General features: G+C 44.6%; 4 protein-coding genes across 6 annotated transcripts in view; 2 read left to right on the plus strand and 2 right to left on the minus strand.

Moving 5' to 3' along the window:
• LOC143347083 (uncharacterized) overlaps positions 1 to 23973 on the minus strand; it is a 95723-nt gene that overhangs the window by 1242 nt on the left and 70508 nt on the right. The window contains exons 1-2 of one of the 3 annotated variants that reach the window (XM_076775975.1): positions 4307 to 4316; positions 232 to 310 (exon numbers count right to left, since the gene is read on the minus strand). In XM_076775975.1, the coding sequence (XP_076632090.1) occupies positions 232 to 253 (22 nt within the window). In that variant the 5' untranslated portion in view covers positions 254 to 310; positions 4307 to 4316. Of the gene's footprint in view, positions 1 to 231; positions 392 to 4306; positions 4317 to 23973 lie in introns of those variants that run through there. The other 2 variants (XM_076775976.1, XM_076775974.1) reach the window with 2 other exon arrangements.
• On the minus strand, positions 532 to 4392 carry LOC143346108 (uncharacterized). The gene is made up of 3 exons (XM_076773869.1): positions 3756 to 4392; positions 986 to 1273; positions 532 to 923 (listed from the first exon to the last, which is right to left on the minus strand). Exons 1-3 carry the CDS (start codon positions 4390 to 4392, stop codon positions 694 to 696), a joined length of 1155 nt encoding a protein of 384 aa, XP_076629984.1. The 3' UTR covers positions 532 to 693.
• Positions 5320 to 14332, plus strand: LOC143346110 (cilia- and flagella-associated protein 43). Its single transcript, XM_076773872.1, has 17 exons — positions 5320 to 5443; positions 6073 to 6281; positions 6471 to 6733; positions 6920 to 7274; positions 7367 to 7706; positions 7763 to 8037; positions 8124 to 8384; positions 8592 to 8881; positions 8954 to 9188; positions 9251 to 9597; positions 9661 to 9787; positions 9945 to 10270; positions 10655 to 10836; positions 10929 to 11539; positions 12023 to 12442; positions 13630 to 13731; positions 13790 to 14332. Exons 1-17 carry the CDS (start codon positions 5320 to 5322, stop codon positions 14108 to 14110), a joined length of 4788 nt encoding a protein of 1595 aa, XP_076629987.1. The 3' UTR covers positions 14111 to 14332.
• On the plus strand, positions 15468 to 22235 carry Tsf1 (transferrin 1). The gene is made up of 10 exons (XM_076774247.1): positions 15468 to 15652; positions 17318 to 17547; positions 17633 to 17936; positions 18060 to 18400; positions 20112 to 20362; positions 20504 to 20739; positions 20822 to 21101; positions 21258 to 21319; positions 21421 to 21683; positions 21752 to 22235. Exons 1-10 carry the CDS (start codon positions 15547 to 15549, stop codon positions 21839 to 21841), a joined length of 2163 nt encoding a protein of 720 aa, XP_076630362.1. The 5' UTR covers positions 15468 to 15546; the 3' UTR covers positions 21842 to 22235.

Consider the following 23973-nt stretch of genomic DNA (forward strand, 5'->3'; position numbering starts at 1 on the left):
CTCTAAATATTTTTTTTATTACATTAAAGTACAAATATTCCAAGTTAGTCTTTCGTTCTCCGGACGGTCGACGTAAACGTTCGCGTAACCTCGATTCAATGTCTCGAGGAAGCGTCTGTTAACCTTAATTCGGCCCTCCATTAAGCGATTAGGTATCCGTCCCCCCAGAGTCGAGCGACTCGCGCGTCTCCGCGAAACGAAGCATTCGAGGAACCGTTGGATCCTACTTACCCACGAAAACGACCGACCTCATGGTCGATAGGGGAACCTCGATACTCGTGTAACTTCGTTAGAAACTCGCGACGCTCTCGATCGCTGTCGAACGATATTTGACCAGAGTTAGCCAACGACTGAAACGTCGTCGCGTCGTCGAGATCGGTCTTATAAACGAGCACAGCCCCCACCAGAAAGTTCGTCCGTCCGCAGAACCGAAGAGGACGATCACGTAGCAGCAATTTTCGAAATTGCTCGCGCCTCCGCTCCTCGCCGAGAGAATTGCCTAAACTGCTGCGATTTCGTTGGAACTGGAACGAAGTGGAAGGCAAGAAGGAAGATTCTACGACGCAACGTGTAATTTCCATTTATTCGTTTCTCGCGGAACGGACGTACGAGCGCGACTGGCGCGTCGCGAATAAATAATAAATACGCGAGCGAGACGACGAACGAGGAGGACAAGGGCTGTACGTCGCGACGCTAAGAATTGGTGGGCAGCAGACGCGTTTCTTCCGAGACGTAGCTCCTCAGCAGCTGCTCGTAATCTCGCCAGGTCTCGCGGTAACTCAAGGCTCCGTGCAGTCGACGCCCCAGCGTCGTGAACTCCGACCTCGAACGAGGTTGAGTCTCGTTCAGCTTCTGATACTTGTCCACCGCGTTGCTGACGAACGATGTTAAGGCGTTCAGCTCGTCCTCGAACCTGGAATCCGCTGCAAAAGGCAAATGGGAAACATGAGACGAAAAAACGATAAGATCAGAGGGGCAAATTTACCCTTGGAAAAGCGACGTCCCTCGTCATCCATGTCCCCCTTGTCCTTCTTGATCTCGAGCTTCGGGATGAAGAGCAGCAGACAGATCACCGCGATGAACTTGACGATCATCTTGAAGATGACCAGCTTGAGGAGAATCTTGGCCAAGGTGAAGGCGTTCAACTTGAGCGCGAACGGCCAGGAGAAGTCGATCGAAGGGAGTCCCAGGTGCGACGATTCAGCCATCCCGTGGGATACGCCGTTGCCGTAGGGGGCGCTGGCTCCGTAAACGCTCGACGGGGGCCCGTACGCTGCGAAACACGTCATAATAGAATTCTGCGAATACTCTTCATGTCATGTCATTTTCGAAAAAAAAATTCAGTACGGGTGAAACTTTAAACGTTAGTAACTATTTAACGAAACCTCAATCAACAAATTAGTATTCTTGATTTTCGTCTTATTTTGGCCTCTGGAATCTCCCATTAGAATTTTTCCCAGGAACACCCTGTATAATAGTAAAGATAACTGTAAATTTTCAAAGCAATTGATTAAGTAGAACTGGAGTAATTCTGCACACCGTTTTGTAGAACATAGTTTCGAGGAAAATGCATTTAAAGTTTGATATACGCAGATATAAGCAGATATACGTCGTTGTTTGAGGCTCTAAATTTTCAGCAAAAACATTCTTCCGACACTGGGGCCTTTCGCATAATGATTTTAAGGCATCAAACTATTATTTAAGCCAAAAAACAAAATATCTTTAGGTTAGGGTTACACGAGCGTCGGAACGACGTGCATTTTAATGTTCTTCCTTATCTTGCAGATGAAAACAACGAAGACAGACAAGACCGACGTTCCTATGCCTGCCTTGGTTTTCTCTTCGCAATTGTGAGACAAAGAAAAACATAAAAACACGTGTCGTTTCGACGTTCGTGTGACCCCCGTTAGAGAACACGAGACGAGGTACATAAGCTCGGACTCGATCGATACTCGAGCCAACGAGCGAGTCAGCAAACGTAAAAAAGCGTCCTTGAATGAGACACGTGTCTTTTAACAGCCAACGATTGCAGCTGCTGCATCGACCACATCGAGTTTGTTTTTCTTCACTGTCTTGTCTCGTTGAACCGAACCAGAAACATCTAAATAAATGTATTATCGTTTATTTTATTCCCTCTCCTAATTATCCTCTACTCAACTGTCCATACGAGCTGTACGTTCGATATAAGTTAATTTTACGCGCAAGAATAATGTTTCGTGACCGTAATCTTGGAAACTCCGGGCCATTATCTAAGAATAACGACCGGTGTTCACGTACGATTAACTAATAAATCCTACTTGCTACCGAGAATGGTCGACAGCTGTTCTCGAGAAACCGAGAGTGGCGTGCCGTATCTTGTTTGTACACAAGGTACTGCGCGGTTGCATTACAAGCAGATATGATTATACTATTCAAATTTTACGTTCCCGGCGAATGGCCTCACCCCAACCTGGAAAACCATCGCACGTTGATCTTTTCTCTAATGCCACGCACGAACTCGAACGACCCACTGTGCTTCGCATCGACGAACACTTATTTTGCTTCCGCACTTTCGTATTCTGCTCGACGCGATCTTCTCTTGATTACATTATTTTGCATTCGTCTTATTTCAAAACGATAATAATTAATATCAAGAAGACCAACTAGATATTAATCCATTACGATACAAGGACGAGTCCGATTCATACTCTTAACACTCGTGAGGTATTTAACATGTTTCCTGCCAGGTCAAAATCGTATAATATTCTGCACAAATAAAATTTTGATTTCAGACCATTATATGCTACATAACCTAAAATTTGTTTCGGTACTTATTTTTGTAATTTTGTTAAAACTCACAAATTCTATTCAATTTCCCTTAACATCTTAAGAATCAATTTTTCTGGTACTATAATGGTATCATACTAATTTGTTGATGGAAGCTTCGTTAAAAAGTTATTAACGTTTAAAGTTCTGACCGTACAGAATTTTTTTCTAGAAATTGGGTAGGATTTCGGGGGTAGGTCTATTCACCAAAAATTATTGTAATTGACCCCCGCAACCGAAAATAATTTTTTCAGAACGATTTGAAATATTTTAATTTCGTCGAAAAATTTCACACCTTCTCGAATTTTTTTCTAGAAAGTGGGTAGGATTTCGGGGGTATGTGTATTCACCAAAAATGATTGTAATTGACCCCCGTAACCAAAAATAATTTTTCCAAAACGATTTGAAAATTTTTCTTTTCGTCGAAATAGGGACCTAATTAGATTTACGGTAAGGAATTTTTTTCTCGAAAGTGCGTAGGATTTCGGGGTTATGTCTATTCACCAAAAATGATTGTAATTGAATCCCACAGCTAACAATATTTTTTTCAGAACGATTTGAAATATTTTAGTTTCGTCGAAAAATTTCACACCTTCTCGAATTTTTTTCTAGAAAGTGGGTAGGATTTCGGGGGTATGTGTATTCACCAAAAATGATTGTAATTGACCCCCGCAACCGAAAATAATTTTTTCAGAACGATTTGGAATTTTCGAATTTAATTGTTAATAACTTTTTAACGCAGCCTCCATCAAGAAATTGGTATTCTTGATTTTCGTCTTATTTTGGCCTCTAGAATCCCCCATTAAAATTTTTCCCAGGGGTGGCCGAACACCCTGTATGGGTGACGTGGCAGTCAAAGTGTTAAATAAAATGATATACATTTATAAAATGGTAATTAAATGACGGAAAAAAAGAAGAAAAAAAAAATGAACGCGAATGCAATACGATACCTCGTCCCTCACCTTGCTGTGGCGGCAAGTATGAACCGCCGGAATAGTCTCCGTAATAACTGTTGGATGGATAACCGTTGGAAGGTGGACCATACGAAATTCGAGGCGGTTGCGGTGGTCCGTAGGAGCTTTGGGGCGGTTGCGGTGGCCCGTAGATGTTTTGGGGCGGTTGCGGTGGCCCATATGAGTTTTGGGGCCCGCCAAAGTCGCCAGATGTCCTCGTTGGTAGGGAATACGAGTCGCTCGGGGCCATCGAGAACGAGTCTCGATCGATCGAGCCGTGAACGATCCGTGGAGCAGTCGCGGTGCTTTCAGACTCTTTTGGCGTGTAGATGGGACCCAGTGTGTATTCCCTTCTACGCTGAGAGGACCCTGAACCGCTCGCGTCCGCCGTGACGACACCCTCGCGTGGGTCAGTGCTGGTCCTAGAGTGTCTCCACGCCTCCAGGTAGCTGTCTTTGGTCCACCGCTGACGACCGCTCTTCCACTCGACGACCTTGGTCGGTTTCGATACCAGCAACTTCTCCGTCGCGTTCCCGATCGCGGTATCGTCGATCGTCGAAGAAACGTTCTTCGAAGAGTCGCGACCACGCGCGAGGCCAATAACCATCAGCAACAACAAACCCTTTGCCACCATTTCGAAATTTCCGCGGAACCAACCGGTTTCAGGCAAAAACTTTCCCAGCCTAGAGTCGCGTTCCCGATCGACCGACGTCGGAATCGAACGATCCTCGGGGCACGAAGTTTTCGAGTGACGGCGAAACATCGACCAAGGGAACGTCGAAGCTTCGCCCCGCCCGCCCCTCGGACGCGTCCTCTGCATATTAAGCGACTAGCGGTCCCCGGCCTATATTCGATCATTGTTTTCGCCTCGTACTCGATCGCCGTCGACTCAAAATCGTTCGAATTCGGACTTTCGTCGCGAATCATCCGCGAAGACTCCGTGTGACCAACCTTCGGCCGCCATCTTGGCAGCCACTCAATCGAGCTGCGCAGGCCAAGTGGCGCGGACGCAGCTTTGCTATTTTCGAGATCAACGAATTTTTTCTTGGTGTCTCGAGAATATTTCTAATGAATTCTTTCCATTTATTTTTCATAAACGTTTTTTATTACACTGTTTTACATTCTATTTACGAAGTAGGTTAAGGCAAGCAATGCCTACTTATGAAACCGATAGAAAAGTGTAATATAAAATACACACAAGGCCGTTTAACGTTGGTGATCGAACGTGGCCCGGTGTTTTCAACGTACCACGATCGTTGATATATTTCATTTAACACTACATTTACGGGCATTGATCGCACGTATATTTATTGATTTTTCTTTTAATTAGAATATGTATTCATGTCGTTGCATCAAACAAATTCAACATAAGTTGTTAAAAAATAATATTCACGCGCTCTGCAATTTTAAATATGGAATCTGACATCCGTCAAATTGACTCGAATATCTCAAAATGGACTTTCGATGGATATCTGCATCCTTTTCGTTTAGAATAATAGATCTATTAAAATTCTTTGCGTGTAATGCAACTACCTTTCCTATTACATGCTTCGAGTCGACAATGACCAACATTTTGAATTTGTTAACGCGTTTTTTCATAAAGACGAGCTTCGCCGTTTCCGGGAACTCGACCCGAACGAAACTGTCGCTGGAAGGCGTCGGTTCATTGATATGCGCCGGACGGGGCAAGCGATAACGGTCGCACGATTCATCGATCCTCCTACGTTCGTCGCGATCCACTAGCACACTTATCCGCGTCGCCCGCATTCTTGCGTCGAGCGAACGATAGTCGATTAGTCGAAGCGGTCGCGACGAAAGTGAAATCATCCGCTGCAGATTTTCGATCGAATCCGCTCTTCGACGCGTCGACGCCGTAGAGGTGAGAAATACAATATTCGCGCGTCCGTGGATCGCGTGATCGCGTAAGAAACTCGATACGCGACGGACAAGCGTTTTGTTACGATAAATACAATATGATCGCAACGATCTCTTCTCTGTGTGTTGGAATTAAGAATAAACATTCAGTAATTTCAGATTCTATTTGTCATTATAAATCATACTATTTATAATTCTTATTGATTTATTTTTCTGTACTGTATTATTATTATACGTATTTTGGGAAAGAAAAATCCCTGAAACAGGGTTTGCAATGTCATCGTGAGATCAATACGGGGAACAGGTATCCCAGCAACCACAGTTGCTTCGAAGTACAGTCGAATAATTTTCGTGTCTGTGGCGTTAGGCGAACGAAGGCGATGCGTTTTACGACGGTCGAACCATCGTACGTGAATACTCACGATTCTGATTGAGCGAGGACATTTTCTCATCAGCGTTTTCGTTCGATTCTTCAGATGGGCGATATTTGGAAAGTGTCGGGAGGTCGCGTACGTTGGAAGGGACGCCATCGTTGCAATCTCCGGCATTTACGCGCGATTCTTCGATCTGAGAAGCGGAAAGACGCGGATCGAACGGTTCGACGACCGCGAGAGAGCAGATGGCGCGTCCTGCATTGCCGGACATTCGGTGAAACTCGTTTCTTTTATCGTTATTATTACGATCGAAACATTACTGTTACGCAATTTTACCGTGGGAATTAAATTAACTTTAGTAGACGTAAGATTTGCAGCTCGCGTTGAATTTGCGTAGCTTTAGAATAGTAAAAGGAACTTCTGGGGCTGATTGGAACTTAAATCTAATTTTCCACGTCTTCAGGTGGCGTCCATATTCTCCATCGTGGAGAGAAAATCGAATCCGAGAGTCTTGATTTTCGGTTATCCGTCCATTCGACGGATAACATGCTGTTCGAACAGTCAAGAGGCGAATGGATACGCGTGCTGCGCGTTCACCGGTACCGAGTACCTGTTAGGCCAAACTATCTATCCTGATTTTCGAATAATCGTCTGGCACTGGAGAACCGGTGAACAAATGGCCGCCATAGACGCGACGATAACCGATCTGCGTAGTACGATTCTCGCGTGAGTCGAATTTCTACTCGAATAATACATCTGGATAACTGTTGGATGCAAGAAGCAAGAGGATTACTATAAGTTAATAATTATTTTAAAGCGTAATTTACTGTTACTGTTGTCGTTGTGTTGTCTTGTGCTGTGTGTGTGCTGTTTTGCGCTATGTTGCGCTGTAAAATAATTAGTTTTCGACAGATGCTCCAAAGATTCGCCTCAGCTGGTGGCACGATTCGAGCAAGAGACCAGCACCCTCTCGGTTTACCGTATTCTAGTCTGCTCGAAGATCGTTCGACTATTTCCTGTGATGCTTGAAACGGATTCTAGCCACAAACCAGTTGCCTTCTCCTGGTCTACGGGGGGAACGTTGCTTTTCTGCGACGAATCGGGCAACGTTTGGTCCGTCGATCTCGACGAGAATGACAATCGTCGCGCTCGAACGATCGTTCAGGCTCCCTTTCGATCGCGAAAGACTCCATCGTTGGTGGCTCACAAGGGCGGGGCGATGGTCGTCGAGATCCCTCCAGAAACGGATCGCGAGGTTCGAGCAACGGTAGGTCGTCGTTATCGTACAAAGTAGTAGAATACGAAACTCAAAATATATTTCATATTTATATTTTATTAATTAACGTTTCGTTCTCGTAGTTTTATAGAAAAAAGTCCAATGATCGGACGGAGAATTGGTGCGCAGTATGGACGATTTCGTTACCGTCGTTTCCCAGTTGGGCCGAGAGCCACCCCCGCGACGACAAGATTCTGATTCTCGGCGAGAACGGCGAACTGTTCGAAGTGATCGGCTCGTCGCGCAAACGTGGACCCCGTCTCGAATTTCTGTCGTCGGATAGTGCGGATTTCGTGGCCGTCGCTGCGTTTTCCGATCAGTTTCTCGCAGCTTTGGACCGTTCACATCGACTGGTCGTGCTGAACGCCTCCACCGGAAACGTCGTTTCCGCGGCGAAGCGGTCGTTGAAGCATCACGGCGAAGGTCGGTGAAAACAAAGACATACGTCAAGTGCCATTTCATCAAAAAGAAAATTCCAGTCGTTCGTTTGATCTCGCATCCCTCTGCGCCGATCCTGGCGGCGTGCAGCGCTACCGGAAACTGCGTTCTCGTCGAGGCTTCCGCGCTTCCTTCCCCGAAAATCGTCAGTTGCGTTCACCTGCAGAGGGAACCCTTGGACAGAATGAACTTCTCGGAGGAAGGACGCGTCCTGGGAGTCGGCTCGTCCCAAAATGGCCGACTGTTTATCCTCGTCCCGACGTTAGACCGTCGAACGACCATAAAAGTCGCCTGCACCATAGATGTTCAACGAAAGGTCTTCTTTCATACGTTATAAAATTTCAAAACTCAAGGTTTAATTTTATTCCCTTTTTACAAAAAAAAAAAAAATAAAAACGCTAGGTTCTGAACTTCCTGATTTACGAAACGAAGGAACATCGGGGGTCGAAGATCTTGGTCCTCGTCGGAGGACTCGATTCGAAGGATCCTCGAGCAGGAGACGAGATCCTGGTGCATACGCTAGTCGGCGACTTTTGCGAGGCGGCGAGTCGCGCGATAAAACTGTCGTCTTCGTTCGAGAAACTCTTCCACGGAATGGAAGGAAGCACGGAAGTATTTGGGGCGCCATACTTGTCGCGACAGCTGCACAGAATTCGATTCAAGGTAACAGGGTAGGGCGAAATCTCTAAAGAAATCATTTTCTCGTCTGGGGGTCCTCAGGGGTTCTATTTTATTTATCATATTGCCGTTTCTCAATATCAAATCCCTTGTGGCGCAACTTTGCTGGTGGAGGAAGCATGAAAGATTGTAAGAGGGTAGAAAACCTAGCAGGTCCTGCCTCAGAAACCCCACCAAAATCGTTGAACGCAGACAAACTTTGCTGAGGTAGTCGTCCTGGACGCTGTTCCCTCTTTGCACCAAACGAGGAATGTGCAAGTTGGCTTCGATCGCGTAGGGACGCGCGAATGTTCGCGTCTCCTCACCTGCGGCTACGACGGACTGATTGTCCTGCGGGACACCGGGGAACCACAGAAGGTCTTGGCGGTGTTTCCTGGACACCACAGGTCCCAGGGCGGCGCTCAATGGGCTGCGATCGTCGGTGACGCCGTCGTGTCGTTTGGCAGAAACGGGGACCTGGTCGCCAATAAGCTGCGCCCACCGTTCGTTGTTAATATATATTTTTAACTATTCTTCAAGTTAGTCTCTTTGCTAACAACCTAGGACGGGCATAGGTTCGTCGAGTACCTTCCCGGTCGATCCTGGTCGCCGGACAGCTTTACCCATTGGATCCCTGACGAATCCGCTCGAAGAGCAGCGGAAGAGCACGAAGAAGACAAGATGGCGGAGGACTGGTCGGCGGAAACGTGGGTGGACGCCATGACGCGCAAGCGTACGATGGATGAAGAGAAACGAGACCTGTCGTTGCGTCTCTCGATTATCAACGACTTTGACGATTTGAAGCGTCGGGTAATTTATTTATTGTTCGATTTACGGAATATACGCGATAGAGAATCGTGTTTTTGCAACAGGTAAAGGCCCTGCTCGACGCAAATGAGGCCGAATCGCCGGATGCGCGACTACCAATCAGCGCGTTCGACTTAGACGCGGAGGCTCGAGAGCGCAAGATGGCGGCTGCCAAATCGAGGGAGGAACAGCTGATCAAAAACACCGAGGAACTCATCGCCAGCCGTGAACGAGCGATCTCTTACTTGCGCGAGCGTTTTCTCGAACCGTTGGTCGTTCGACCGAAGAGCATTTCGTCCATTTTCGGGGAATCGAAGGTCACCAACTATCCCCTCGTCAAAGTCGATCAGGGAGAGATCGATCGTGGAGCCTGGTGTCGATTCTCGATGGAAACCAGAGAGCTAGTGTCGAGGTAATCGTCCAGGAGAAAATGGCGAGCGTCTTCTTTGCGTTCTATCATTGTCGTCGATTTCAGATTCGAGGAAGAGAATTCGGGCGCGATTCAAGAATTGAAAGAACGGAATCTTTTCGATCCGTGTCGCGGTTACATGGACGTTCTCGAGGCGTGTGCTACGGCGGAAGAACGAGAACTCGATTTGAAGGTACTCTGGTATTTGAATATTTATACGCTCCAAGCATTGAAATCGCTTACGATTAAAAGAACGATTAACATAACGATTACTAATGAGATCAATCATCTAATGAGTAATCGATTAACATAACGATTAGTAACGGTTACTAATAAGCAATTTATTCAAGTTGGGATTCAACAAACGGTTCAACGAGACACGATCCGCGAAGAAAAACGAGACCAAGATGGCGATCGAACGCGCAAGGAAAACGCGTCGATGCGTCGACGAGCTGAAAGAAACGTTTGACATCGACGCAAGCACGGACCTGCTGAACATTTCACGGTGGCGCGAAATAGAAATGGCCGACGACCGCAACGACTTCGATACGGACTCCAGCGACTCGTCTCTCGCGAACCCCGTCGTCTCTCCGACGGTGGACAAAAATCCCTCGGGGGACGTAAACTTTCGTCTAGAGACGCTAGAACAAATGATGGACGGTGTTCTCGAAATTAAGTAAGTTTCACCGAGTCCAACTCTCAATTTATTGTACTCTTCCGAACGCACCGTACTTCGCAGAACAGAATTGTCCACGCGACTAGTATCGGGTCAGTCGTTATAGTCAGCCTTCGCAAAGCGAAATTGCTCGACGCTGTCCTCATTCGACTTACTCGGAATACCACATTCCCTTTAGACTCCCTGCAATCGCGACACTTATGCATCATCCGTATTCGGGACAAAGCAGACAGTATGGAACGAGCGTTTAAATTATAGTATCGTCGAAGTAAAGTTACAGAGCGAGAATTGCACGAAACGCGCCCCCACCTTTCCTTTTCTGTTCTCCTACGAAATTCTCACGAGCAGAACCCACACGTACTTCAACCCAAATAAACACGTTAGATTGGAGGACAACGCGAAAAGGACTATTCCGAAGCCCAAGTGCTTGGAACGTAAGGATCTGTCTAATTACACGGAGGAAGATGTCGCGGCGATCGAATCGTACGAGAAGAAAATCCGAACTCGGGAAGCCCACAGACTCGAGTACAAATCGACGCTCGAAACCGAGATCGATCGCGTCACAGGTGCGTCGTTTCATTCGTTTATTCGTATCATTTTGTTGTATGAAAGTATCTTACACGGTAAAAAATAACGCAGATCACGACGTTCTGTTTAGAGGAACTTTCGAACGGCGTCAAAACGTTCGACGACCAGCTGACCGAGCTCTCCGCGGAGAAGGTACGAGTCGAAAGGTCCGTGCTCCTAGAAAAGCTGTCGAAATTCCAGAAGATCATCGGGCATCGAACGGTTGCTCGACGAAGAGGCGAGATCCTGCGTACAATTGAGACGGAAGTGGTTCCCGCGACGAAGCAAGCGCGCAGTCTCGCCGAGGAGTGCGAGTTGTTCGAGGCGGGCGTCGCCGAGCTGAGGAATCGGTACGAGGCTCTCCGCAAACGGGACAAGCTCCTCGAAGCGAAGTTTCGCGCGGAATTCGAAGCCGAGTTGAAGCAACCGATGGTGGAGCATCTGTTCCGCCATTATCGTCGAAGACCAAGGACCGCGGGGGCGGTGTGCGGCACGTCGCTGGCGTTCCTCGCCGAACTCACCGAACGAGCGATCGGCGATCGCAAAGAGGAATCCGTGATTCTACCTAGGGAATGGCAGGACTATCTTAGAAGTTTGGACGATCTCGACGCGATGCCGGACAATCTACCCCCTCGAATTGATCTCGGCCACTGGAACAACGCTTGTCGGCTCAGGAGACTCAAGATCGACGCGGAGATCAAGGTAAAATTCTAATTTATAGTTAATAAATTAATTTTGCAATCCTAGGAAGCCTCAAACGCCGGTATACTGGATGATCGAACGCTGCTTGCTGTTTTTGGCGTTATTTGACGAGCAGAATACAAAATAATGCGTGTATACCGTGTATAGACTGTCCAAGTTTGGGACGAGACTCGACGACGGACACCCGATACCTTTGCTTTTCTTTTTTTGAAACATTCCAGACACGCAAGTGGATTCTATGAGATGAGAGGCAAACGACCGTGACTGTGTATACTTTGGCGTGACGCGTGACGCTTCTTCCCCCCTGGATCGGGTTACTGGACACGTGCAATCCTGCGACGCAACGTCTAGCGACCGTTGAAATAAATAAACACACGATTCTTCCAAACCATAAAATCGAAACGATTTTCCATGTTGCACGATTCCCGCGAACAAGTTACTTTTCGATCGTACAGATCGTTTACTGCGAGGGAAACTTTTAAGGTTAGAAGCTGCGCGATCGAGCTGGCGGAAGCGGAACAGAGTCTGGCGTTCTATCGAAAAGCGTGTCTGGCGGCTCGAGCCACGGTCAATCGACGCAAAGAGACGGTGCAACGACTGGAAAAGTCGTTGATCGATCTGACGGACGACCAGGAAGTCATCTTGCTCCTGAAGACCGGACAGCTACAGAAGCAACCTCGCGGCGAATCAACTTCCGAGTGGGAGGAGACCGTGCTAATTACGCGGGAAGAGCTTGACCGCGTCAGGGAGGCGATCGTGGAGGCCGGAGATCGAAAATTGGCAGCTCTGCAGCGGGTGATGAGGTTAGGAAGAACCATAGCTTTCGAGGAGTGGCGACACGCGCTCGTGCAGAAGACGATGGAAAATTTGCAGGAAAATCTGAAGGATCTTTCGACCGTCAAGGTAATCTTTCGGGCCAGAGACTGCCAAATATTTATTTATCATAATAAAATTATATACGAATGAATGGTCAGTCGCGTACTGATGAGAAAGAAAGGTTGAGCGTGTCCCTCTGGCGACGAGTACAAGAAGTGTCGCCCCATTTCAGATAAAACTTTCACACCTTCTCGAATTTTTTTCTCGAAACTGCGTAGAATTTCGGGGGTATGTCTATTAACCAAAAATGATTGTAATTGACCCCCACAATCGACAATAATTTTTCCAGAACGATTTGAAATTTTTTTTTTCCATCGAAAAATTTCACACCTTCTCGAATTTTTTTCTCGAAACTGCGTAGGATTTCGGGGTTATGTCTATTCACCAAAAATGATTGTAATTAACCCCTGCAGCTAACAATATTTTTTTCAGAACGATTTGAAATATTTTAATTTCGTCGAAAAATTTCTCACCTTCTCGAATTTTTTTCTAGAAAGTGGGTAGGATTTCGGGGGTATGTGTAATGACCAAAAATGATTGTAATTTACCCTCGCATCCGAATATAATTTTTTTAGAACGATTTGAAATATTTTAATTTCGTCGAAAAATTTCACACCTTCTCGAATTTTTTTCTAGAAAGTGGGTAGGATTTCGAGGGTATGTCTAATGACCAAAAAGGATTGTAATTGACCCCCGTAACCAAAAATAATTTTTCCAAAACGATTTGAAAATTTTTCTTTTCGTCGAAATAGGGACCTAATTAGATTTACGATAAGGAATTTTTTTCTCGAAAGTGCGTAGGATTTCGAGGGTATGTCTATTCACCAAAAATGATTGTAATTAACCCCTGCAGCTAACAATATTTTTTTCAGAACGATTTGAAATATTTTAATTTCGTCGAAAAATTTCTCACCTTCTCGAATTTTTTTCTAGAAAGTGGGTAGGATTTCGGGGGTATGCGTAATGACCAAAAATGATTGTAATTGACCCTCGCAACCGAATATAATTTTTTTAGAACGATTTGAAATTTTTTTTTTCCATCGAAAAATTTCACATCTCGAATTTTTTTCTAGAAAGTGGGTAGGATTTCGGGGGTATGCGTAATGACCAAAAATGATTGTAATTGACCCTCGCAATCGAATATAATTTTTTTAGAACGATTTGAACACCCTATTCGAGGTAGAGAACAGTGCTTATAGATATTTACGATTCAGGTGAGCAGAATGATGCGAGAGTGTGTCGATCGTTATCCGGACGGGACCATCCCAAAAGAGGAATTGGAAACGCTCGAGAGGGACTTTCTCGCGCGACAAACGGTGAGCGACTCGATCGAAGACGATCGTGACCGAGGATCGATGAAAATTTTCGTTTCAGAAACTAGTGGGGGCAGTGGAAGAGGAGAGGGTTAAACTGCGCGAGATAGCGAGCGCTACGCGAAAATGGCAAGATAGAAACGCAAAACTGCTCGAGGAGATCGAGCGGTCCAAGACCGAGACGGACGAACTTCGCGTGGCGGCGCGCGATCCGCTTCGCTCGAAGGCTGCAGCGTTCAAACGAAAAAAGATGCGCGCGATAACGCGGAAAGCTCGTCTGGCGCGGACCATCCGCGAGAACTTCGAGGATCTGCTGACTCTGCACAGCCAACTAGAAATTTCGAAACTTAGGACTTTCCCAACGTTGAAGCTACAAGTTTGAAACGACGCTCTTGCTGGAACCGTTATTCGACGCCATTTTTAATATCAAAGTCCGCTACGGGGGATTAAATAAATTTTCTTCTTAATACTTCGAACGATTTCCTAGGTTTAATTACTATTATCGCGGCACGGGACACACCACGTACGATTCTAACTTTACTATCGATCGCAGTGAAAGTCACGAAGTTGTACGATTCTATAAATAAAGTAACTTTTACCTGCACTTCACAGGACAAAAGTATTTGTACAGTTCCTTTGTAAACAATATTAAAACCTTGAAATAATGCGTACCAATTTATAATAACAATGTTTCGCCAAATAAATTTTTGGGGTCATGCTTGGAACGTTAACTATAATTTTCTAAATCGAATCCCAGTTTTCAAAGATGGCGGCAGTATTCGACGACAATGTACATCCCAAGAGTTTTGGTTTTCTTTGAAGCGCAATTGCAGTCGGCGAGCGCACCTCGCGGCATTTGGGAAGAAGTCGTATCATAGGATAATGGACGTCGTTAGAGAGTACTTTATTTTGCACACAGCAATTGGAGCAAGTGCTTCCTTTGCGGGTGACATGGTTTGAAAGTGCCTGCGGACAGTTGTTTGCCCGATAGAGAACAGCGGCTGGTGAGCAACAGCAAACAAAAGACTGGACAGCCGGGCAGATTATTCGTTCGACCTTGGTGTATCTGGGAAGTCCCCGACTCCGCGTCGCCTCAGATGCACTGAATTAAACGGGTTTTCCCGCGACACGATCGGATTTTCCTTCTCCATCGATATCCGAGCTTCGAAACGCGTTGTTGTCGCGATAATGCCGGTGGGGTCTCGAGTGCAGAGGTCAGTGCAGTTATCGACTGTTGTTTTTTCGATCGCTACGCTCGAGAAACGTTTGGGTTTCGTAGATAGGGCAAATTTTATTCATCCTCCCCCTATATCCGAGACAAAAAATTTGGGAATTATTTTTATCAAAACATCGTACAAACAATCTTTTGTAATTTTATAATCTACTTAGGGCGAACTAAAATTTTTGTAAATCGACCAGCCTTTGTCCCGTGAATGAACAAATGAATAAATAAATTTTTCTGGCTCTGGACACGCCGAGAATCGCGACAGGGCGTTTGCTGGTGGTTCCTATGGACGCGCATCCTCGACCTTCCGGCGTTCGCTCGCGACGTCGCGCAGAATAAACAACAACACCGGTTTGGAAAACGAGAAAAAATGGAAAGAAAAGGCGATTCGAGCGACGAATACCGACGGAGACCGGAGTCGCGAGAAAAGGAGAAGAAACGATAACCGCGACGAGGTCACGCCTCTCCTCCTCCAATCATTCTCTCCTATATAAGGTGGACGCCGGTGTCGCGTAGACCGTGTATCGTGTCGTGAGTCTCCTAACCGTTCCTCGCGCCGATCATAGTCGTTTAACTGGCTTTCGCTTCGCACCATGATCTTCGGATTTCGCGTTTTCTTCGCTGCACTCGCGGCGCTCGCGATCGCTGACGGGCCTATCTTCGCCGCGGCTGAAAACGATGCTCCCTCCGGGCGTGTTTGTGAGTAGATTTCTTAAACTGAACGCTTCGTTTCGTTCCAACGGAAAACACCGGCTAACAAGGGACCATCCCGAGGTGTAAATCTCCAATTTTGATGAAACTTCGCAATTATGTAGTTCTCATAAATCTATTAGACACGAATTTTTTTGGAGCTGCTAATATTCACTTTAAGGGGTTGAAATCAGCCCTCAAAGTTGGGGGTTCGAAACATACTTTGTTGAATATCTCGGAAACTATTAGAGACAGGGGTGTGCTTCGAATGGATGAAATTTATGTTTTTAAACGGCGAATTTGATGGTGTAAAGAGATTTACAAAACTATTATTTGTTTAAACAATATGTTAAAAAACAGCACATTTTTTTATTTTTCTCGTTGGATATTAATGATTTTTTTTTCTCCATTTGTACAGAGAAACTACACATCCATATACAAAATACGGATAAATTGGAATTTTGATTTTTTCACAATAAAGAAAGATTTTATATTTGTAATGTATGCGATCTGGTACTTCGTACAACACGAAATACGGAAAAAATTCTCGTGAAAAAAATCAAAATTCCAATTTATCCGTATTTTATACATGGATGTGTAGTTTCTCTGTACAAATGGAGAAAAAAAAATCATTAATATCCAACGAGAAAAATAAAAAAATATGCTATTTTTTAACATATTGTTTAAACAAATAAAAGTTTTGCAAATCTCTTTACACCATCAAATTCGCCGTTTAAAAACATAAATTTCATCCATTCGAAGCACACCCCTATCTCTAATAGTTCCCGAGATATTTAACAAAGTATATTTCGAACCCCCAACTTTGAGGGCTGATTTCAACCCCTTAAAGTGAATATTAGCAGTTACAAAAAAATACGTGTCTAATAGATTTATGAGAACTACATAATTGCGAAGTTTCATCAAAATTGGAGATTTACACCTCGGGATGGTCCCTTGTAAGCTAGGTAGGAATGCAACAGCGCGCAGAAATCGTAAACAAGACGATTCCACAATACGGTTCGAGTAAAAAAATAAGTTGTTTACGCGACTGAAAGTTGCAACACCGATAATGGATCTTGGACACGTTTGTTTAAACTCCCTTTGTTGGAACGAAATTTCACCCAGTGACCGATTAACTGATCTCCGGTTACGCGAACGAAAAATGAATAGGTAGTACGTCCCCCCGCCACGATAGGTTAATAGTTCCATTGTACACGATTTAGAGGTTGCTAACCATCTCGAACGCTAACAAGGAATATTTAAGAGTCCTCGGTTTGCCCGCGATATACTTAACCCCTTAACGCTCGTATTTTTCAGGTTAAGAATGATCAGTTTTCTTTGTCGAATTTGTTTCTAAAAATGCGGTTTTTGTTACTTACAATGTTGTATGCAACGTATAATTTGAGAGAAAACAAATATTATCATCCCTTAAGCTATTAGATTAAACAAATATCGTTTTTCAAAGCAGTCAGACTCGGGCATGAACGTTAAGGGGCTAACGTTGACGGTTGCACGAACTCTTTGAGGTTAGGTGGGTCAGAAACTGTCCCGCCTTTTTTTCCCGCCAGTTTATATACGTTTGCATGAATTAAATTGAACCGTAAATTACTGGGAAATAATACAGAAACCCTAGAACTAATCCTGATCGTTTTTGCTTCGTCGATGCACCGACAGTCACGATATGCGTGCCGGAAGTGTATTGGAAGGATTGCGCGGACATGATGAAGGATTCGGCCGATAAGGGAATTCCGGTTTCGTGCATTTCTGGTCGCGATCGGTACGAATGTATCGACAGAGTCGGAAAGAAGGAGGCGGACGTGGTGGCCGTCGATCCCGAGGACATGTATCTGGTGGCAAAGAACAACGAGCTGGCCGCGAAAGCCGGGTACAGTGTCGTCGAACAGGTAAGAAACAAAAGGAAAATGGAAAACAGTCCACGTTTTTTAAAGTATAGCGCGCGATAAATTCGTCCGTCGGGTTGTTTTTTAGGTGAGAACCAAGGAGGAACCGGACGCGGTCTATCGATACGAAGCCGTGTGCGTGGTGCACAAAGACCTGGCCATAAACAACGTGCAGGAACTGCGCGGATTGAAATCCTGTCACACGGGCGTGGGACGGAACGTTGGCTACAAAATACCGATCACCAAACTTACCGCCATGGGGGTGTTGAACAACGTAAACGATCCTCAGTACTCTGCTCGCGAGAACGAGCTTCGTGCTTTAAGCTCGCTCTTCTCAAAGGGATGCTTGGTCGGCACCTGGTCGCCGGATCCAGCCATCAACCGACGACTCAGTAAGATTTCGACAAACGTTCCCGCCTAAATTCTTCGATGGCGTTGTTGCCTCCTTTCTGCGTGTTACAAAGCACCGACACTCTTGTACGCGCGAAATACATTCCGTCATTTCGATTTTCCAGAGGAAACCTACTCGAACATGTGCGCTCTGTGCGAGAAACCCAACGTTTGCGACTATCCTGATATTTATTCGGGATACGAGGGTGCGTTGCGGTGCCTCGCTCACAATGGCGGCGACGTCGCTTGGACCAAGGTGATCTACGTGAAACGTTTCTTCGGTTTACCGGTAGGCGTCTCCCCGGCGGTTCCCACGAACGAGAACCCTGCTGATTACCGATACTTCTGCCCGGACGGTACCAAAGTACCGATCGACGCTAACACCAAGCCCTGCACCTGGGCAGCCAGACCTTGGCAGGGTTACATGGCCAACGGGGCCGTCAGCGACACCCGGGCCTTGCAAAAGGTACACGTTTCGTTCTATAGCTGACTCGATGATGTATCAATTTCGTACCAAAACCACAGACGAGGCATACGAGTAGACCTACAGACTCTCATGCCTCATCTATCAAGGAGCAATTTTTCGATAAAATTAAAATATTTCAAATCGTTCTGGAAAAATTATTTTCGGTTGCGGGGGTCAATTGCAATCATTTTTGGTGAACAAACATACCCCCGAAATCCTACGCAGTTTCGAGAAAAAAATTCGAGTAGGTGGACAAATTTTTCGACAAAATTGAAATATTTCAAATCGTTCTGAAAAAATTATTTTCGGTTGCGGGGGTCAATTGCAATCATTTTTGGTGAATAGACATACCCCCAAAATCCTACGCAGTTTTGAGAAAAAAATTCGAAAATGTGTGAAATTTTTCGACAAAATTGAAATATTTCAAATCGTTCTGAAAAAAATATTGTTAGCTGTGGGGGTCAATTACAATAATTTTTGGTGAATAGACATACCCCCGAAATCTTACGCAGTCTCGAGAAAAAAATTCGAGTAGGTGGACAAATTTTTCGATAAAATTAAAATATTTCAAATCATTCTGGAAAAATTATTTTTGGGTGCGGGGGTCAATTGCAATCATTTTTGGTGAATAGACATACCCCCGAAATCTTACGCAGTTACGAGAAAAAAATTCGAGTAGGTGGACAAATTTTTCGACGAAATTAAAATATTTCAAATCGTTCTGAAAAAAATATTGTTAGCTGTGGGGTTCAATTACAATCATTTTTGGTGAATAGACATACCCCCGAAATCTTACGCAGTCTCGAGAAAAAAATTCGAGTAGGTGGACAAATTTTTCGATAAAATTCAAATATTTCAAATCATTCTGGAAAAATTATTTTCGGTTGCGGGGGTCAATTACAATCATTTTTAGTGAATAGACATACCCCCGAAATCTTACGCAGTTTCGAGAAAAAAATTCGAGTAGGTGGACAAATTTTTCGATAAAATTAAAATATTTCAAATCATTCTGGAAAAATTATTTTCGGTTGCGGGGGTCAATTGCAATCATTTTTGGTGAATAGGCATACCCCCGAAATCCTATCCACTTTCTAGAAAAAAATTCGAGAAGGTGTGAAATTTTTCGACGAAAATAAAATATTTCAAATCGTTCTGAAAAAATTATTTTCGTTTGCGGGGGTCAATTACAATCATTTTTGGTGAATAGACATAACCCCGAAATCCTACGCAGTTTCGAGAAAAAAATTCGAGTAGGTGGACAAATTTTTCGATAAAATTCAAATATTTCAAATCGTTCTGGAAAAATTATTTTCGGTTGCGGGGGTCAATTGCAATCATTTTTGGTGAATAGACATACCCCCGAAATCCTACGCAGTTTCGAGAAAAAAATTCGAGAAGGTATTGCAAAAATTCTTTACCGAATTTTATATTCTGTTTCACTTTCTCTTGTGTTCTTTTTTTTAACCTCTTGGTAATGTTACTGGTGACTCGAAAATGGTAATAGGGCCTAGAGACCCAGAAAAATGGTCCGAAAAACTACAATGGATATAAGGATTCTCGCTTTACGAATTTTCATTCTCCGAATTCTTTGGTTCCACGAACTTCGTTAAATTGCATCCTCGATACGATGAGAGATGATTCGCAGGCTTATTTAAAGTATTCTTAGGCGTTCGTTTTCCTGCCCGTTTTCACCCGTTCCGAATTATCGCAGGAATTGACGGATCTCGGTAAGCTTGGGGAGGAAGAAAAGGCGAGCTGGTGGAAGGACATCATGCTCCTGGACAACAAGACTCTGGCCGTACCAGCGCCGGTCGTGTCGCCCGAGAACCACTTGAAGAACTCTAAATACTTGGACGTGATCGAAAGAGACTCCGGATCCGTGGGCAAACTTGCCCGCTGGTGCGTCTGGAGCCAAGGAGCGCTCGACAAGTGCCGTGCTCTTGCCAAAGCGGCGTTCTCGAGGTACTTACTTAAGTTACGAAACAATTTTACCAATCATCACGGAGGTTGGTAAAAAATACTTCATAAATAGAAGTAGCACAGTGTAATAAACAATTCTACGGAAGAAGAAAGATACAGCTTACCGTTTCTCCTTGTACGCAGAGACGTCAGGCCGAAACTCGAATGCAAGATGGAGAAGGACGAGGACTCGTGCTTGAAAGCCGTCAAGGAAGACAAGGCCGATCTGGTCGTGGTCGAGGGAGGCTCAATCGCTCGAGCGATTAAGGACTATAACGCGGTTCCCATAATCGCGGAAACTTACGGACAAGGCACGACGAACAACAGCGAAAGACCGGCGGTCGCGGTCGTCAAAGAGTCCAGCGGAATCAACAAACTCGGTAAGCCTACGCGTTCTATGCGAACTTTGAGCGAATAAGATTTTCTGCGAACGATAACCGGTTCGATCGGTCCGTGTTTTAGAGGATCTGAGGCAAAAGAAGTCGTGTCACAGCGGATACAAGGGTGACTTCGCGGGTTGGGATGCTCCGATGCACGTGCTGAAGGAGAAAGGCTTGTTGAACTCCGTGGACGATGCTGGCGAGTTCTTCTCGGGATCCTGTGCCCCGGGCGCGGACCCTAATTCGAAGCTCTGCGCTCAGTGCGTAGGAAGCGCCATGTCTAACGATGACCAAGTTCGACGGGCCACCAAGTGCAAACCCAACAACTCCGAAGCGTTCAAGGGCGGCGAAGGAGCCCTGAAGTAAGTATTCACATTTGTAACTGGCGAAACGTGGGAGTATTTGAGGTTAGCTTGCTTAGTACCAAGATTCGACGCGCTCTAGGCGCTGCAGTCGCGTCAGCCATGGCTGTACAACTTACCTCAGGCGCCCTAAAACGATTCACGCATCGATTTCAGGTGTCTGTTATCGGGTCAAGGAGACGTCGCGTTTGTGCCGTTTACCGCCTTGTCAAATATCGGTGAGTATTCGTGAATCATTAAATCCCGTACGTAAATGAATAAATACAATTCCAAAGCGTGGAAGTAAGCGAATGTGAACTTTGGCAACGAAATTTTTCAGAGAAACTAAATCCGTCCGACAAACCAAAGGAGAAGTGCCAATTGCTTTGTCCTGGAGGCAACCGTGCGCCCCTCGACGCCTGGACCACGTGTAACTTTGGCATGGAGCCGCCTCGAGTGGTCCTCAGCTCCGGTGATAAATCCGTAAACGCTCTGGAGGAGTTCACCCACGGCATATTGGCCGCGAGCTCCCTGTACGCGAAACGACCGGATCTTCTGCACCTGTTTGGCACTTGGGCCGACGTGTCGAACTCTTTGTTCAAGGTAACCGACCCCCCTGATCGCGATAATTAGCTTTAGCTAACCGTTTCAAACCGTTTCTTTCGTTCCAGGACGACACCAAGGGACTCGTCTCCATCGACAAATCGTGGAACAAGTGGAACGAATGGCAGGAAACCAAACAGAAATACGGTTTAGCTTGATAAACGAAATCTCGCCCCGTTGGATCGACACGAAATAAAACTTTATGATAACAGTTTAAACCGAATTAATTCGTTCATATCGAAGCTATTACTCTGTTTCATTGTTTCTCGTTAGTAGCTATCTAACATTCCAGCTTCTTTTTTCGTTGGTGTGAGAAATATACACTTAATTCTCTTTCCGCATGGGTTCGATTTAACGAGATCCAGAAAAGGAAAACTTGCTTTATCGTTTTGCGCGTGTCTTTTGCTTCGAAAGAGCGTTCGAAAATCGACCTTTTTTAATGTTTCAGTGTTTGAATACAATAAACAATATATATATATTCGCGTTACACAATCGCAACGCTGATAATGCATACCCATGTTAAAAGAATATACGTTTGTCTTTTCATAAAAATTTTATCTGTACGATTTATTGGAACCTTTCCTTTCGTGTTGTGTCGTGGAATACAGAGAACAATCTCACCAGTCAAAGCCATTAGTAGTTTTGCTACTGTTTCAACTACTTCAGTTATTTCTGTATCTATTATTACTGTCACAGTTTTATCAGAGACGAGATATACGAGTAGACCTTTCACCTAATGTATTTTTTCGGCCCGTTTCTCTGGGGCTTTACAACCCCATTACCATTTCCGTGCCACTCGCAACGTTACCAACAGATTTAGAAATGAACACAAGAGGAAGTGAGACAGAAAATTAAATTACAGAAATTTTATTATTTTTTAACCGAATGAAAGCTGTAGGGTTCATAATTGGACGTTAATCGATTAATTTCATTGGAGTAATCAATCGATTAAGATTATTTAAAAATTTCAAGATTATTAAAATAGCTAAGGATGTATCTCAATGATACGTATACCGCAACTCACATGTATTTACGCATGGACAGCTTCGAGAATTCAAGAAAGAAGGCGAATGTGAGTCTTTCTTTCTTGCTTTCGAAACAGCTGAAATCCGAGGTAAAGACTGGACCTATCGTTAGTGGGATGAACGCTATCGTTGTACCATGAGTGTCTTATAACATAAGATACTCTCCTCCAAAGTGGAACAAAATGTTAAAAAAATCATGCATCAAATTGTAAGGGGATCCTCGTAAGAAGGCTTTAATCTTCGTAATGGTTTTAATGGGTCGATTAATGGCTAGCTTATGGTCACTGGTGGTCAACAGTGAGGCTGACATTAAGGTCAGCGGTCCAGTGAAAATCCAGAAAGGGTCAAGAGATGGGACCAATCGAAATAGCATTGTTCTCTAACAGTTCTTATCTCTTCATGTTGACACTGTCTCCCCACTCTTCGACTTCCCCACTGGAAGGCTACCGCTGGACAAACATTCTTCAGTTCCCCTGGAGCATCCAGGGGAATCGGGTCTCGCGGGCCGAAGTCAGGCCATTCGTGGAGCGGTGACCACTGGGGGGACCAGGGCTGACCAGGACTGACCAGGACTGACCACTACTGACCAGTGCCGGACCGTGATGACCACTGGTAAGAATTATTTAAAATTGCTCTCCCCACTTCTATTTTGTCGTTTGATACCAATTCAACGTTATGGAACTGTCTAACGCTTTTGCTAAATTACGAATCGTTTCTTATGTTACAGCTGGACCTCTGGTGCTGCTTCCTTGGTAATGGTAACTAATGCTCAACAAGTAGTAAGTTCACTTTACTTGTTTATGTTATTATCACAGAATTGACCAGTTTATTTTATTTGTTTGATCATAATTCGGTGTTGTTTTACTGTCCGGTTTTATCTGGTTATTATGTGTTCCTCCTCTATTTCTACTTCTGCCTTATTTTTTGAATTGACATAATTGTGTTGGATCATGTACCATTTTTGTTTGTATATTATTTTATGTATTTTGTTTGTATATTATTTTATGAATTTCGATGTCACTAATTAGAATAAGATTTTTATTCTTGGTCTATTTCGCTAAGATATTTTGTTTAATTCTTGGGTATTTTCATTCTTTGATTTCATCGTTGGATTTTCAATTCTGCGTTGGATTTTCAATCTTTGTTTCTGTTCGTCTTTGAAATTTGTATGGTTCTTCGGACAATTTTTGTAGTCATTTGCTATATTACTTCGACATTATACTCTCGTTACGCAAGTATAGGTGGAATACTTTGTTCGTAACATG

Source organism: Colletes latitarsis, chromosome 10, assembly GCF_051014445.1.
Source record: "Colletes latitarsis isolate SP2378_abdomen chromosome 10, iyColLati1, whole genome shotgun sequence".
In the NCBI taxonomy this organism is placed as follows: Eukaryota; Metazoa; Arthropoda; class Insecta; order Hymenoptera; family Colletidae; genus Colletes; species Colletes latitarsis.